Genomic DNA, 16,274 nt, shown 5'->3' with positions numbered 1-16,274 from the left:
CGTCCCCGGCGCGGGTGATCTGGGCCGACATCGCCGAGGCGGATGATGTCGCCGTGGGCCGCCCCGTAATGTGCCGCGCCCGTGTCCCTCCTCCTGTTCCAGCTCGTGTGCCCGGCCCCCCGCTGCTCCTATCCCGCCCCCCGCGGCTGCTCCGCCCTCGGGTTCCGGTACCTCGCGGGACCCTCCTCCGTGCTTCAATTGTGGGATCGCCGGCCACTTTCAGGTCGCTTGCCCCAACCCGCCGATGTGCTACCTGTGCAACGACTCCGGCCACCCCGCGGCCCTTTGTCCGGACCGTCCGGTCTCCAAGGAGACCATGATGTATGGACACGGCATTGAGGGCTTAGGCTTCTTCCACATCGAGGTGCCGGACATCCCCCTCCCCCTTCCCCTTTGCTTCAGGCAATCGTCACCATCATGGGGAGGGTGTCGTGTCCCTAGAGATGATCGAGGCCGAGCTCAACCACCTGTGCCGTTGCGTGTGGGATTGGCGTAGCCCCGACCTCCTCCAACGCGTTCTCGGTGATCTTCCCCGACGCCATCAGCATGGGGTACTGCACCCGCAGTGGCAACATCACCTTGGTCCTCAACCAGCTGGTGGTGGACATCTCCGAGCCGAAATGGGACCCTAAGGCGGTGGCGGCTCTGGACACGGCTTGGATCCTCATCGCCGGCCTTCCCCACATCGCCCGGTCCGAGCGGGTGATCCGCAATATGTCCAAGATCATCGGCAAGGTGGTGGTGGTCGATGAGCTCTCGCTTCGCAAGGAGGAAGTCCGAGTGAAGGTGAAATCCCTGGACTCCTCCAAGCTTCGTGCCACCGTCTGCATCTTCTTCAACGACCAAGGCTTCAACCTCAAGATCTACCCTGAGCCGCCCAACCACGTCGGCCGCCCTGATACTCCGATGATGGCCACTCTGGGGGTGGTCCGGGTGGCGATGGCGACTCCCATCACCAGCGGCCCCGCCCTTCGCGCAACGATGACACGGAGGACGATGACGAGTTGTCTGAGCACTCCCGCTCTCCCTCCCGCGAGCCCTCCAACCCCCCCTCCAGGCCGTGAAGGCTCCGGGACCGGGCGGTCCTGCTCAGCTGTACCCGACGCCGGGCTTGCTCTCCTGTCGACAGCCCCCCTCCCCTGTCGTGCCAGAGGAGGTGAGCGACATCTCCAACGTGGGCCTCCTCGTCCTCCCAGCATCCTCTCCAAGATCTCCGTGCGCTGACACTGCCCTCAGCTCGGTGTCGCCGAGCCCGCCACCCTCGCCTTCTTGTGGGTCGGCCCCTCCGATGACTGACGGGTCGTTCCTCCTGGAGCCGCCTCCTGCTGGGGACCGCGACGGGTCGCCCCACCCAGCTCCGACTGCGCCCCCCTTCGCGGACGGGCTGGCTTCGATGGCCTTGGGTTCCCCCCTGCCTGAGATCGTCGCGCCGCCATCTTCCCGACCAGCCGCTGATGACCCACTCGCCTTTCCGATGCTGCTAACCACGGCGGTGCCCGACGTGGTGACCACCCCCGTCGCCTTGCACCCGCCGCGGACTGTGGCATACGCCAGGCGGACCCGATCCACTTAAGACGTCAGTGACTGCCTCCCGGCGCAGTGCCCGCATTGACACCGCTCGCCTGTCCGACTTCCCAGCTCCGTCGATCCCCGAGCGTGCCGAGCTCCGAGCGGCAGCCAGGAACCTCAAGTCAGGTTCGAACGACATCCCTCCCAGTTCTTCCAGTTGTTCTTTCTCCGCACTTGAGGCTATTCCCCTCGGCCACCTCGCTAAGGTGGTCGCTGACTCGGCCATCATCTTCAGGGGGGAGGTTGGTCCCCCCTTAAGAGCAGATTGAGGCAATTCGCGCCCGCGAAATCCTTGATGGCAAACTTGCTGAATCTCGAGTGTGCCTCCTCCGCACCACCACGGAGCCAACCGACGTGGCCAATCCCACAGCTACGGCGCCCCCAACAGTCCCCGAGGAGGAGATCCGTGGTCGCACCCGCTCATGCACTGCTACCCTCCGGGCTCAGAGTGCCTCCCGTGTTTTGGGGTCAAGCAGCCCCCCTATGTCGCCTTGATGCGGATCCTCTTTTGCAACATCCGCGGCTTTGGCCATGATGGCCGGCGCCGCCAATTAATCGAATACATGCGAGACGAACACATCGACATTATAGCCATCCATGAAACCATGCATACGGAGTTCTCCCTGCACGAGCTCGACGGCCTTAGTCCCCACCTGTTTGCCTGGCATTGGCTCCCTTTTGGGACCATCGGCCATTCAGGTGGCATCCTTTTAGGCGTGAAGGATGCCACCTTCGAGGTGGGGGACGTGGATAGAGGTGAATTCTATGTTAGTATGGCGGTCTTCGAACGGGCTCTCAACTTCAAATGGGAGGTCATGATTGTTTACGGGCTGGCCGATCATCGTCGCTCGTTGGCCTTCCTAGACGAACTTCGGAGGAAGGTCTCTGTCACCCTACTGCCAGCGGTGGTCGGTGGAGACTTTAACCTCATCAGATCTCCCGGAGAGAAGAACAACAACCTACTCAACCTCCCCCGCATGCACAAGTTCAATGACTACATCACGGACCTTGGCCTCCGCGAGCTAGATAGGACAGGTGCCAGGTTTTTTAGGCGTGAAGGATGCCACCTTCGAGGTGGGGGACATGGATAGGGTGAATTCTATGTTAGTATGGAGGTCTTCGAACGGGCTCTCAACTTCAAATGGGAGGTCGTGATTGTTTACGGGCTGGCCGATCACCGTCGCTCGTCGGCCTTCCTAGACAAACTTCAGAGGAAGGTCTCTGTCACCCTACTGCCAGTGGTGGTCGGTGGAGACTTTAATCTCATCAGATCTCCCGGGGAGAAGAACAACGACCTACTCAACCTCCCCCGCGAGCTAGATAGGACGGGTGTCAGGTTTAACTGGACAAACCGTCAAGCCGGCCCGACTCGCTCCGTTCTAGATCGCGTCCTTGTCTCCCGGGAGTGGGAGCTCCGATGCCCTCTTGCCTCGCTTCGCGCGATTACCCGGATTGGTTCCGACCACATCCCCCTCCTCCTATCCTCCCCGGACGATCGGCCTCCCACCCCTCCCCGGTTCCGCTTTGAGCTATTTTGGCTCAACCAGGGGGGGTGTGTGGAGGCGGTCGGCTCTCAATGGGCCGCTGCCCGGACAACTCCCCAGCGCTCCCTCTCCGCGGTGGACTCATGGCAGCTTTGCGCCAAGCTTGTCGGCCAGTTAATGAAAGGATGGGTGCGACCCTGGACCGGGACCTCCGCAATCACAAGAAGGCCCTCCTGTCGGCTATTCAAGCCCTCAACACCCACGTCGACACTTCCGGGATTTCCCCTATGAGTGGATGCTGAGATATGATCTTGAGGACCAGCTCTCGGTTATCTACACCGATGAAGAAGCGTACTGTCGGCTTTGCAGCACCCAACGGTGGGTCCTCCGCGGAGATGCCAACACGGCTTACTTCCAGGCGATCGCCAATGGGCAGAGACGCCGTAACTCCATCCATTGCCTCTGGGACGGTGACACCCCTCTCCACCGTCATTCGGATATACGTGCTCACGTTGACGGCTTTTATAAAGCCTTATTCTCCCCCCCCTCCTCCTAGGGGTGGGACCTCCCTGGCCCCCGACACTTGGTCTGGCCGCCAGCTAGTTTCGACCGAGGCGAATGCCGCCTTTAGACTTCGTTCTCTGAGGAGGAGGTCTTCTTGGCTATCAAAGGCATGAGTCCTTCCTCAGCTGTATGGTCTCCCAGTGAAGTTTTTTAGAACATTCTGGCAGACCATTAAGCCCGGGGTCATGGCCCTCTTTGACAAATTCTATGTTGCATGGATTGCCTGAACTACGGGATCATCACGCTCATCCCCAAAGTTTCGGGCGCTTCGGACATCCGCCAGTTCCGCCCTATCGCCGTTATCAATGTGATATTTCGGATTCTGGCAAAGGGGTATGCCAATAGGGTGGCCCTGCTCGCGGATGCCATTACCCACCCCAATCAATCCGCCTTCATCAAAGAGCGGTTTATTTTAGATGGGGTGTTGGTCTTTCATGAGGTGCTACATGAAGTCCGCTCCGAGCGCTTACGGGCGGTCTTCCTGAAGCTTGACTTCCACAAAGCCTACGACACTGTCCTGTGGCCCTTCCTTCGGGAAGTTTTGCTTCGCAAGGGCTTCGATGACCGTTGGGTGAACAGGGTTATGCAACTGGTTTCCCGCGGCCGGACCGCGATTAACATCAACGGCGAGATTGGACCCTACTTCCCCACCCTTTGTGGGGTCCGCAAAGGCGATCCGTTCTCCCCGTTTTTGTTCAACATGGTGGTCGATGCCCTAGCCTCCATCCTTGATAAGGCCAAATCGGCAGGCCATATCCAGGGCGTAGTCCCTCATCTTGTGGGAGGGGGAGGGGTCTCCCTCCTGCAATACGCAGATGACACCATCATAATGGTTGAGGGTTCTGCCTCCGATATCACCAACCTGAAGTTCCTCCTCCTCTGCTTCCAACAAATGTCGGGCCTCACGATCAACTTCGATAAGAGCGAACTAATGATTCTTGGTTTACTCTCCTGCGGAGGCCCAGGCCTTGGCAGACCGACTGAATTGTAGGCTGGGTTCCTTCCCCACCACCTACCTGGGGATCCCCATCAGTGACTCTAGACTGACCGTTGCTAACCTTCGCCCGGCGGTAACTAGGATGCAGCACAGGGTGGAACCGTGGAGGGGCAGGTGGCTATCTAAAGCAGCCCGAACGATCCTCATTAACTCCTCGCTGCCCGGCCTCTTGTGGTTCCTCGTGAGCTCCTATAGCTTACATGAGATGCTACACCAGGAGATTGCCAAATACCAGTCCAGGTTCTTTTGGGCTAGCGAGGGGGAGTAGCAAAAATACCATATGGTCAGCCGGCCGGACATCTGCAAACCCAAGGACCAGGGTGGCCTCGGGATCTTGTCCTCCAGGCGCATGAATATCACTCTCCTGACACGTTGGCTTTGGAGGATTGCCAATGGGGAAGGACTCTGGCTGACCATCATTAGAAATAAATACCTCTGCGGTCAGCCTCTCACCTTTTGCCAGCGCACCTATGGCTTCCAGTTCTGGCAGGCGGTTATCCAGCTCATGCCTATCCTCCGGATTGGTACCTCCATCTCGATGGGCTCTGGTTCCTCGACGTTGTTCTGGTTCGACCGGTGGGTGGGGGACTCCCCCCTCGCCGCCCGTTTCCCGGAATTATTCTCCATCGCGGTTGACCCTCGGTTCTCCGTCGAGGCGGCCCTTATTGACTTAGGGCGCCTCACACTCTGTCGCCCCTTTGGTCCCCCGGAGGTTGCTACGTGAGATGCCATCCTCCAGTCCATTGCTCTTCAGCCTTTGGACGTGGACAACACGCTCGACTCCATGTCCTGGCGCTTGGAGTCCTCTGGTCAATTGTCGACCAAGTCCATATATCCAACCATTGCACCTTCCTCTGCCCCTGAGCCGTTTAACCTTATTTGGGACATTTGCTTACCGTTGAAGATCCGAATCTAAATGTGGCAGTAGATTTGTGGTCGTCTCCCCTCTGGGGTTGAGGTTTCGAAACACAACGGCCCTGGAGATGGGATGTCTCCCCTCACATCTTCTCCTATGTTACGGCTCAGTTCCTGTGGACCTGCTTCCGCAATGTGGTCGGTGGTCGTTGGTGTAACACCAACTTCCCGGACTTATAAATGGAAATCCAGGCCTCCGCCCCCCGCCACATTTGGTGGATGTGCGTTGGGGTGCTTGCCTGGACGCGTTGGACTATCCGCAATAAGCTTGTCATTCAACGGGCTCCTCTTCGACGTGCGACTGACGTGATCTTCAAATTGTGTGGTTACTTGCAACTTTGGCGGCCGCTTAGCCGCCTCCAGGATCGGGACGCCATCGACACCCTCATCACCGACCTTCGCGCGATGGCCTTCCAAGTGGCACCTCCTCTTCCACCCCCACCCCCGGAGCCAGACTAGGCACATGGCCTCCTCACGGCGCAGGACCCTTGGACCGCCACTTGGGCTCTTACTTGTTGTGCCTTGTGTTTCTGTTTTCAGGGCTTGTTGAGTTGTGCCCTCAGCATTAACCCTATTACCTTGCTTGTGTGTGTCCTGACATTTGGCGTGCGTGTGGTGTGAACCTTTGTGTGGATGTTGTGGCTCGGGCGGTTTGCTTTATATATAGTGAGGCGAAAGCCTTTTTCGGTAAGAGGGAAGAGCCTCCTCACAGGCCAAAACCTACTGCTCATAAGCATGATCCGCAGTCTCATCAGCAAGCTTAGCAACGTCCTTAGCAGCTTGAGGAGCATCCGCAACAAGAGCCTGTGGTGTTGGCGAGTAGGAGCCACAGGAAGAACTGGATGCGGCGGACAGGAGACCTCACCAGAAACTAATGCCACGCATATGAATGTGAAAGAAGGCAACGAACTCGGTGTAGTTAGTACAATCAAAAAATAATCGGGCAACGAGGAATGACAACATAGCCCGATGACATAGGAGTTGTACCTGTTTTTTATATAATCTTTTTTTTAAACACCAAGCAATCGATTCATCCCAAACTAGGAAGCAGCCAGCAGCGACCCAAGCGAGAAGGCCTGGCCCAGCCGAACGAGGCCCGGCCGAGTCAACCTAGCCAAACAAGCAAGCCGAATGAGCAAGGAAGCCCCAAGCGAGATGGCTCCAACGCTATGAAATCAGGGAAGAGGGCGCTGAAATCTAGACGAAGTCGGGCAGATACGGGCATCCAGCAGGTGACGGCGGACGGGTGGGATCTGGCAGGGAGCGACGTACACGGGCAAAATCGGGAGGGATCCAAGCGAAATCCGGCGACGCAGAGTTGAATGGGGCAGCGGCGACCTTCAGTGCGGCGGGATCTAGCATGGGAGAGTTGACTGGGGCGGTGGTGACCTTCCAGGCAACAGGATCCGGCGTGGCAGAGTTGACCGGGGCGGCGGCGACCTTCAGGGCAACGAGATCCGGCGTGGTAGAGTTGACCAGCAGCGACAACCTTCAGGACAGCCAGATCCGGCAGGAAATCAGTGGGGCGCAGCACAATCCATCATTACGAGCAGACAAGAGCATAGGCTGTTGACCAAACATGGCGGTTGCTCAAATGGGATGAGCAAAACGCGAACATTCGGGTAGAGAAAAGTAGAGACGGACGGCGAATAGAAAGCAACGGCGGTGCAAGATTGGATAAGGGAAGCACGAGTTGCGTGTGCTAAAAGAAATACCTAGGCTCCAATACAGTGTTATGGATGCAACTCATCTCTATTGCATGGCCCAAGGGGCAAATATATAGTACGCAAGACTTGGGGTACAAGGAAGGAAACATAGCATGATAAGGACTTCTAGACTAGTACTAATACTCATTAGCAACAACCACCCTGGTTGAGAAAATCCGTCCGCTGTGCTGCCAATTTGTTCCTGATAATATCAATTAACTTCTGGAGGTTGTTCCTTGCACACTTTCTTGAGACTCAACAGGAGACTAAGATACCTGATGAGCAAAGGGCAGATTTTGCAACACACGATGTCACTAATTTCCTTGCCACGATGGGAGATAAAGAACTCTTGCTCATATTACATCGGAGGCCAGAGGCCCTACCAACAAAGGCCCTACCAACAAGGTTTTTGAGTCGCCGAGTCAAGCCAAGTCGCCAAGGCTGCGGCTAGTGGCTTGCTGGCTTGAGTCAGTGACTTGCCTGGGCTAATCGCCCCAAGTCGCCATGGCAGTACAGTGCACTCCCGCACCTGTTTCCCTCCTTTGCATAGCCCATTAATGCCAGATAAGCAAAGTTATCAGGCCGAACAGGCCCAGCACGGCCCAGCTAACCACTCTCGGCCCTCATCCACTCGCTAAACCTAGCGCTACCAGCCCGCACTCCTTCATCTGCGCCTCTCCCCTCGAACTTCTTCCTCTACGCCGCCGGCAAGGAGAGGCGGCGCCTCCTCCCCCGTCTCCTCTCCCTCCGCGCCTCCTCCCCAGCCTCACCCGCCTGCAGCTTCATCTCCTCCTCCCCCGCCTTAGTCTGCGCCGCCGCAGCCTCGCTCGAGGTCACGGCCGTCGCCGCGGAGGTCCAGCCGCCGTCGATCTGAAGGGGGTGCGTCGCTGGCGAGCTGCGGCGGCGGTTCCTAGGTCACGGCCGCGAGCGCCATGGCTTCCTGTCCTCCCGAGCTCCCTCCCTTTCCCTCTCTCTGTCGAGCCAGCAAGTCAATTAATCGACTAATCGCAGCGGTTAATCACAGAAAATCGCTGTTGAGCCAGCGAGTCGTTCGACTCGCTCCGCGAGCCAAGTCGCCTGCGCAAGCCAGTCGCGGCGCGACGACTAGGCGATTAGTCGGCGACTAATCGGCGATTAGTCGGCGGCTCAAAAACCTTGCCTACCAAACATATCAAGAAGGTAATTAACGGCATAAGCCTCGTCCGTACAAGCCTTGATGAGCACAATCACATCATCAACATATAAAGATAGTCTCTCAGGACGCAGTAACCCAGATGATATAGGAGACCCTCCTACTCGGCCTTGTCGAACAAAGCACACAAGTCATCACCAGGACTCGCTCTGGGATAATTCCTTCCAAAACATCTCTTTGATCTTACCGATTGCCTCCTGACAAAGTGGGAGATCTTTGGTTGTTAGGCCGATGCGCTTGGTGACAACGACCTAAGCCCGCTGATCCGCCATGAGCCCGGCCATCTGCTGATTAGCGATATGAGAACTCTTCTGAGAGGGGGTAGCATCGACCAGATATACTCTGCACTTCTTTTTCCTTTGTACGCCAGGCGGGGGCAAGATGGGTTGTTGAGCCTTGCGTAGGGCTCACGTGGAGTAAACGACCAGAGCCTGCACTACCCTAGGATGACTGCCCAACAGAAGCATCGTGGGCATCATCCCCGGATTTGCAGGGCGCTGTCCTGTCCCACAGAACCAGGGCCACAAGGGGCCTCATATTGTGCATTCGAGGTGGACCTCAGGCAATCGTCAATCTGCAAACCTAGGCCCACCAGCAACGACCACCTGGTTAATGACATCTACATGAACGGAGGCATGGGCCTCAGCCTCGCCCATAGCACCACCGAAGGATAGATTATTTAGCAAATCAAATCCTCACTGCGTGGAAGAGACAGGCGGAAGTGTGGTCCCACTAACATGACCTCATTAAGCAAAGCACAGTCACTAGCCAAGGGCTCAGCCAGCGACATGTTCACCTCAGTATACCAATAGCCTAGGATCTTCAAAGCCAGAGACAAAGGTCATGGAATCCGAGGGGGCGGACGGCGCACCATTAACGGTTGAACCGTGAACCGTTAGCAGCAAACTTGTCGTCCCCTCATTATCTGAGAAAGTTGAGCAGAATCACCTTTGACACTGCAGATGACCTGACTAATAGTCCCTCTGGACGAGGGCAGCCTGGCTCCGCCAACTTGAATAACCACTGCCCTAAGTCCAAGAGAATGGAACAGCGGTCAGAGATTACAATGGAGAGACAACTAAGCGACAACAAAGCAAGCGGCGGGGGTGCAGCTCCTCCCAATCCACCATGCAATACACGCGTCAAGCTTTACCAAAGTGGGAGCAGCATGCTCATTGGACCTCGTGTAGCGTCAACCAGTTCTTTGAGCTCACATTCATTTAGGAAGTGATGGAATCTTCCAATCAAGCCAGGGTAGAGGTTATCATCGCTCTTGTCTTGTTGCGGTAGATCATGTCCCAACTGATAACCCAAAGGCCTGGTCGGATGGCTAGCAACTCACATCTCATCAAGCAAAGCGATAATGTCCTCCTCCTGCAGCCCATAGACACAAGTCAACCACCAACAGTCCCCAAACAAGCAGGGATACGTGTGCACGATGGAGCGAGCAACCAGCATGACCAAGGCAATGGCAGGATCGACCTGCGTGCTAGGCATCTCCGACCCCGCAATGGCGTGGATCAGCATGTGGACCTTTATGGTCGCCACAGCATCCCCTGCGGACGTGGCGAGCTTGTAGTACCCCTTTTCCCGCCACTTCCCCTATCCCGCTTCCTTCGGCCTTTTCCCTTTCTGACTGAGGTCGAGTCCACCTGCGAAGGCGGCGACATCTTCCATGATGCCACCTATCTCAAGTAGGACTAGCCTAATCAATCATTGGACGTGCCCGGAGCGAAGGCAGCGCCGCCGCAAGTCGACAACAGCGAATCCAGTCTTCCTAGCATGTACTTGAAGCGCCTCGTGACCAACCAAAGTCTGACCGCGTGCACATCGCCATTGCTAACGCCTCCCAAATCTGCATGCGGCGAACAACGGTAATCAACCATCTGGATAAACAGCGAGGCGACATGGGTCTTGACGTCCAGCGGCATGACGAGCTCAAACAACCCACCAATGTCGTGCCAATGACAGATCATCCGATTGCACCACGTGGAAGTCCTCCCTGGTGATCTAGTTGCGTGCAGACACCAGCCGGTGAGCCAAAAAACTGCCATGTCAGCTCTGTCATACAGTCAGCGACACAGTGGTTAGGGTCCATATAGAGCAGGCACGGTCCATCAAAGGCGGGGTGGCGACCTTCACCCGTCACCGCCGACCTGCGCTTGCTACCACGACGACCACCATCTTAACGCTTGCTCTTGGGCTGCTCCACACCCATGTCTTCATCCTCGTTCGGGTCATCCAACTCATCAAAGCCATTGTCAGAGTCCACCACGTGACCCTCCGAGCGAGGGCCCTAACACGCACACTGAGACTTGGCAACCTCCACCGCCATGGCCTTCCCATTAGTGACGCCGTGCTAGGAGCGCCGCGAATCTTCATCAGACGAGTCCAAGCTGACGCCCCAACGATCCTCACGAACGTGATGCTGTTCAGGGCTACCGCTGGACAAGTGGTCCATGGCTACAGAAAGGGGAGCTCAGAAGTGGGGGTTGGGAAGGGAAGTGATCCTTAGGGCCAAAGTGGCGGTCGGCGGGAGGTGGACATCAGCAACAGAGTGGGAGGGAGGGTAAGGTTTGGTCTCATGCGCTCGCTCTCGCTTTCAGAATGAGTTCTCTTCACTCTCAAGGCCGTAAGGTTTGGCATGAGTGTAAATGATCACTTGCATTATTTCAAAAATAGCACCAAAACATTTTTCTAATGCCAAACGCGTCAGGTGACTCCAGCCATGTATAGTCAACTCAGCTTGTTGCCACTAGCCCAATTAGTACATAAGGTAAAACGTTGCTAGTGGATATCTAATGGCAATACTCTTGGCACATAGGAGCACCGTGTGGCGGCAAATTCGAAAATACATTCCACTCTAAAGTGCAAACCCTTGTATAGTGTATTGGTGTATCACTAACCGCAACAGTGTCATTTAAAAACAAAATAAATCATGAATTCAATGGTTCTCTTTTGAAGGAAAATGATTTCTTGTACTAATTCTTAGAAGAAAATCATTTGTACCTTTTCTAACATAAATGATCGTTTGTACCTGAATAGAACCTCCTTGATCTTGCCAGTGATATGTTGCAAATTATAAACAACCACCGTTTCACATGGCAGTCAATTGGGTGTTCTCAGTGGCATTTCTAAAATTAGTTGCTTCATTGTTGTATGGACCATTTTTGTCTAATTTTAATAGCAATGTCAAGTGTCACAAAGTAAGGAAACACTCAATGTCCTATTACGCTTCCTTAAGGTATCCACAAAGAGCAAAATGGAATACATGTATTGTCAATGCTATACCAAGCAATATACCTATGAAATAATACTTTACTGATGTTTAGTGACGCTCAAAAATAAACTTCAGTGATGTGAGATAAGTTAATATATTTTTTTATAATCAGATAAAACAAAAGCATGCACTTCGTCTTGAATATATTATATCAAGTATGAACTAAAGATGATAGGAATAAAAGAGTGTCATGTGACAGAAAACCCCTTGAGTTAAATCAAATTATACATACCTCAAAGCTTTAGTCCCCATATCCATGAGATATGACCGTGCCTCATCATCATCATCATGTGAACAATCTCGCAATGCCTTCCTGTATTGCAAAATATCCTCCCGCAAATCCCCAGCACCAACACATCTTCATAGGAGAAATCAGTACTTAAAAAAATGCTGAACCATCATAACATGGGCTACATCAACTGCTAACTTAGTAACTTTCCAGGTACTGCACAACTACAATTTAAAAAATTCATATTGAAGCATAGCTTAAGTAAACGCCACATCTTATGCTATAATACCTGTCAATAACTTTGTCAACCTCTTCTTTGCTTTTAGGACCATGTATCAGTGCTCTAGTAAGGTTTAGTATGTCACGGTAGTCTCCCTGCCTGAGGGCTATGTCAGTGAAGGTTTTCACAGATACACTTTTTGTAAGAGAACTTGATACGAAGTGTGTTTCTGCTGTTTGTTCCATGACAAACTTTGCATCTGCACCAAGTCTCAGGCATGTAATGGCCATTGCATAAGCAACACCACCATATCCCGTGTGTGAAATAAAGAGATAGTACCTAGAAGATCTGTAAAGAAGCAATAGTGATTCTTATGTCCCGCAATTGAGCAACAGAAGTCATCAAGTTATATGAATTTTTGGATAAGGGGGCATACTCATTGATTGATGACTGTATTGAATCAACATCAGCAGCTAATGCTTCTCTTTCCCTGGTCAGAGGTATCCTTTTGTAGTCAATACAATACCCCTGATCCCTCAATGTGCTGTACACTTCAGCCGGTGTCATTACGTCCTCCAGATCTATGTGCTCCCAATAACCTAGTACACTGCATTGATTTGTGGCTGTGTTAAATTCTTCTTGATGCAGAAGCAGCCGACCTTCTAGCTGTTTAACTTCAGAAAGTATATCCTCCTTCAGCCTTGCCTCTATGTTCTCTACCTGCATACGATAGAATTTTAAGGGTTGCCAAAATAAAAGGAACAGGCAAATATTGGAGGAGCTACTCACCATTGGGCCACTTATTCCCACATGCTTCAGTGTATCAACAGGTTGATCTAACTCTCTCAAAACAAACGGTGTTCCCTTGATGTAAACTACCACTTCCTCCCTAAGATCCGTGATGACCACCTTCTGAATAATGTCTCTTCCAGTTGCATCCTTACAGCCCAAGTATGACAGAACTTCTCTAGCTCCATCAACAGTTGGCGTTGCCATGCTATACACAGGGTATCCATCCACCTGAGGTTGACATGGTTAAAATTCAGTATTTTTAAAGAATATAAGTAGCCATATATTGTTAAAATGAACTTAGCGAAGAAATAAAGCGTGCTGCTAATGTAAAGAGAGGTCGGGGTAGACCCAACTTGACATGCGAGGAGTCCATAAAGAGTGATCTGAAGGACTAGAATATCACCAAAGAACTAGCCATGGACAAGGGTGCGTGGAAGTTAGCTATCCACATGCCAGAATATTATGGCGCTGCTAGAAGGAGGGCGCAAGAAGGCCGGCTGGGGGCCTTTTGCCCACGGCCGGGCAAGATGGAAGGATTTCCTTCTTAATTCTTGCTTGATTAGATTGATACATCTCCTCTCTTTATATAGAGAGGTTTACTTGACTCCCAAGCAAGGCTTACTTGACCCCTAAGAAAGCGACTCTTATCTCTAATTAACCCTAAAACTAACGGGCCCATTAGGCCCATTACGTACTCTAACACTACACCCCACCTGGACATGCAGCTTGTCCTCAAGCTGCAGCCTAACCAACTTATAACCATGACTCGACGCAACCCAAACCTAACACCTAAAAACAAGCCTTTTACATCTCGGCTTGTTTTATTATTCTCAACCTGAAATGGACTGGGACGATTTATTTTGGACCTCTTAACAAAAAGTGGATACCATCCGCACGTCGGACGTGCACGTGTACAGCCACCTGGATCCCATGGACACCATCTGGACAAAATGAGTGCATGTGTATGGCCACCTGGAAGTGGTCGCAAGAGTGACCAGCAGAGGCGCCCTTGCGGCGCCCGGTGACGGAATGCAGTGGTGCTACGTGGTGCGTTGTTGTCGGTGACACCATGCCTTCTTCCTGCCGGACGGCTGTTGGTCTGCACCGCACAGGGAAGAGTGGGGGGCTTGCGATGGAAAATGACGAGGAAGGGTGTGCCCCCCCAACCGCCAATGTCGCAGACTTGGAGGTCGCTGCCCGTGGGGAAAACAGCATGCCTGCTGCTCGTGGGGGAAACCGCATGCCCAAGATCCCCGGCGCAGCGGATGAGATCGAGGTCCTTTGCGCAGCGAAGGGCAACTTGGAGGAGCGGCAACTGCAGACCACGCATCTCCCGCACACGCCAACGCGCTAGGAGGCCGCGCGCAGTAGCCTGCAGCCTCGGGTAGCGATCCAAGACGGAAGCGGCGACGGCGACGGCGGGGACTGGATTTGGTGGAGCGGGACTCCCGCCGGCGCGATCGATGCGGGGCCGGAGCTAACCGGCGGTGGCTGCGGCAGCGGCTGCGGCGGTGGCGCACCGGGCAGCGGCAGCGGCTGCTGCGGCGGAGCGCCGGGCGCGGCGGAGGCCGGTAGGAGCGGCGGCTGCCAGTGCAGCCAGGGCTGGGCGGTGGTGGCGATGGATGGCAGCTGCAGTGGCCCGGCGAGCGCGGCAAAGGCCGCCTGGTGCGGCGGCTGCCACGACAGCCAGGACGGGGCGATGGATGGCAGCTGCAGCGGCTGCTGCAGCAGCCCGGCGAGCGCGGCGGGGGCCGCTTGGTGCGGCGGCTGCCACGGCAGCCACGGCGGCGCGGTGGCGGTGATGGGCAGCGCAGCCGGGTGCGGCCCATAGGACCCGGCCAAGAACAGGTGGATCTCCTGGACCGCCTGTGTTAGGTCCCGCAGCGCCCCGAACACCTCCGGGGTGAGGACGACAGGGGCGGGCGCGACGGAGGATCCCGGCGCGGGCAGGAGCGGGGCGACGGTCGTGACCGGCAGCGGAAGAGACAGGTTGGGCGGCGGTGAAGACATGATCGAACCGAAGCTAGCTGATACCAAATTATTATGGCGCTGCTAGAAGGAGGGCGCAAGAAGGCCGGCCGGGGGCCTTTTGCCCACGGCCGGGCAAGATGGAAGGATTTCCTTCTTAATTCTTGCTTGATTAGATTGATACATCTCCTCTCTTTATATAGAGAGGTTTACTTGACTCCCAAGCAAGGCTTACTTGACCCCTAAGAAAGCGACTCTTATCTCTAATTAACCCTAAGACTAACGGGCCCATTAGGCCCATTACGTACTTTAACACAGAACCATGACTTGGTTTCGAAATCTTATGGGTTTCATTTCTAGCCTACCCCAACTTGTTCGGGACTGAAAGGCTTTGCTGTTATTGTTGTTGTTCTATATTGACCAACGAGACAGATGATGTAATAGCCATCATTATAAGTATTACTCCCTCCATCCCAAAATAAGTGATCACTTATTTTGGGACGGAGGGAATACTAATTAGTGACACTGACTATCATTTGAAATATGGTGATTCCAACAAAAGCATTGTCTTAAGGGGTCTGTTATAGTTATAGTTATAGTTATAGAAGTTCAAGTTACGTTGTCGCCGAGACCTATGGCAGAAATGAACATAACTTTTAGGGAATTCTTCTCAGAAAGTGGAAGTAGCATTAACACAAGTGATGGCAACTAGCAAAACTAGTAGCCTTCTCCACCAAGCATGCATACAACCTTTTACTTCATGATGATCATAAAGACTTGGACTACATTTGGGCCTCAAGCGTTCCAAACAAGATCAATGTCTTTACTTGGCTCTTATTCTACAAACGGCTAAACTCAAAGGATAACTTGCTCCGTCAACACAAAGCCTCCAACACCGCCTGCCCTAGGTGTGGCCACAAGTCAGAAGGTTGCGCACACATCTTCATCAATTGCCACCTGACTTCTAGGTTGTGGCGGTGCATTAGCATCAATCAAGGTGACGATATCAACCATCTTGGGACTGGCCTACCCAAAGCGATTTGGATGTCTCCATTTGGCCTTCGATTCTTTTAACCTATGGAAGATTTGGGAACCAAGAGCTTCCGTGATATCGACAACAGCTCTACCATGGTTAACATCATCTCCAATTTTACTTTATGAACTCATTGGTTTTGCCTACTCGTGGCGTCTATACCTCAACAACGCAAGATTTTGATCCAAGACGATATTAGATCCACCGTCGGCCACAAGCACATAGCAGCACGCCTATCATTGCCGTTCCACTTCCATGTAGCCAAGGCGCGGGCAACACAATGACATTCTGGACGTGGACATCCAACATGTGATAAAAGAAGTTG

At 53.9% G+C, this 16,274-nt stretch overlaps 1 protein-coding gene across 1 annotated transcript in view; it reads right to left on the bottom strand.

Annotated features, from left to right (window-relative positions):
• The window catches only part of LOC123085900 (paladin), a 40,560-nt gene that overhangs the window by 11,353 nt on the left and 12,933 nt on the right, over window positions 1-16,274 (bottom strand). The window contains exons 15-18 of the mRNA XM_044507603.1: window positions 12,946-13,176; window positions 12,593-12,876; window positions 12,226-12,504; window positions 11,940-12,065 (exon numbers count right to left, since the gene is read on the bottom strand). Of these exons, the coding sequence (XP_044363538.1) occupies window positions 11,940-12,065; window positions 12,226-12,504; window positions 12,593-12,876; window positions 12,946-13,176 (920 nt within the window). The remainder of the gene's footprint in view (window positions 1-11,939; window positions 12,066-12,225; window positions 12,505-12,592; window positions 12,877-12,945; window positions 13,177-16,274) is intronic.

This window comes from Triticum aestivum, chromosome 4A (genome assembly GCF_018294505.1).
Source record: "Triticum aestivum cultivar Chinese Spring chromosome 4A, IWGSC CS RefSeq v2.1, whole genome shotgun sequence".
Classification (NCBI taxonomy): Eukaryota; Viridiplantae; Streptophyta; class Magnoliopsida; order Poales; family Poaceae; genus Triticum; species Triticum aestivum.
Note: the sequence above shows the minus strand (reverse complement) of the source record. Positions and strands in the feature narration are given on the sequence as shown.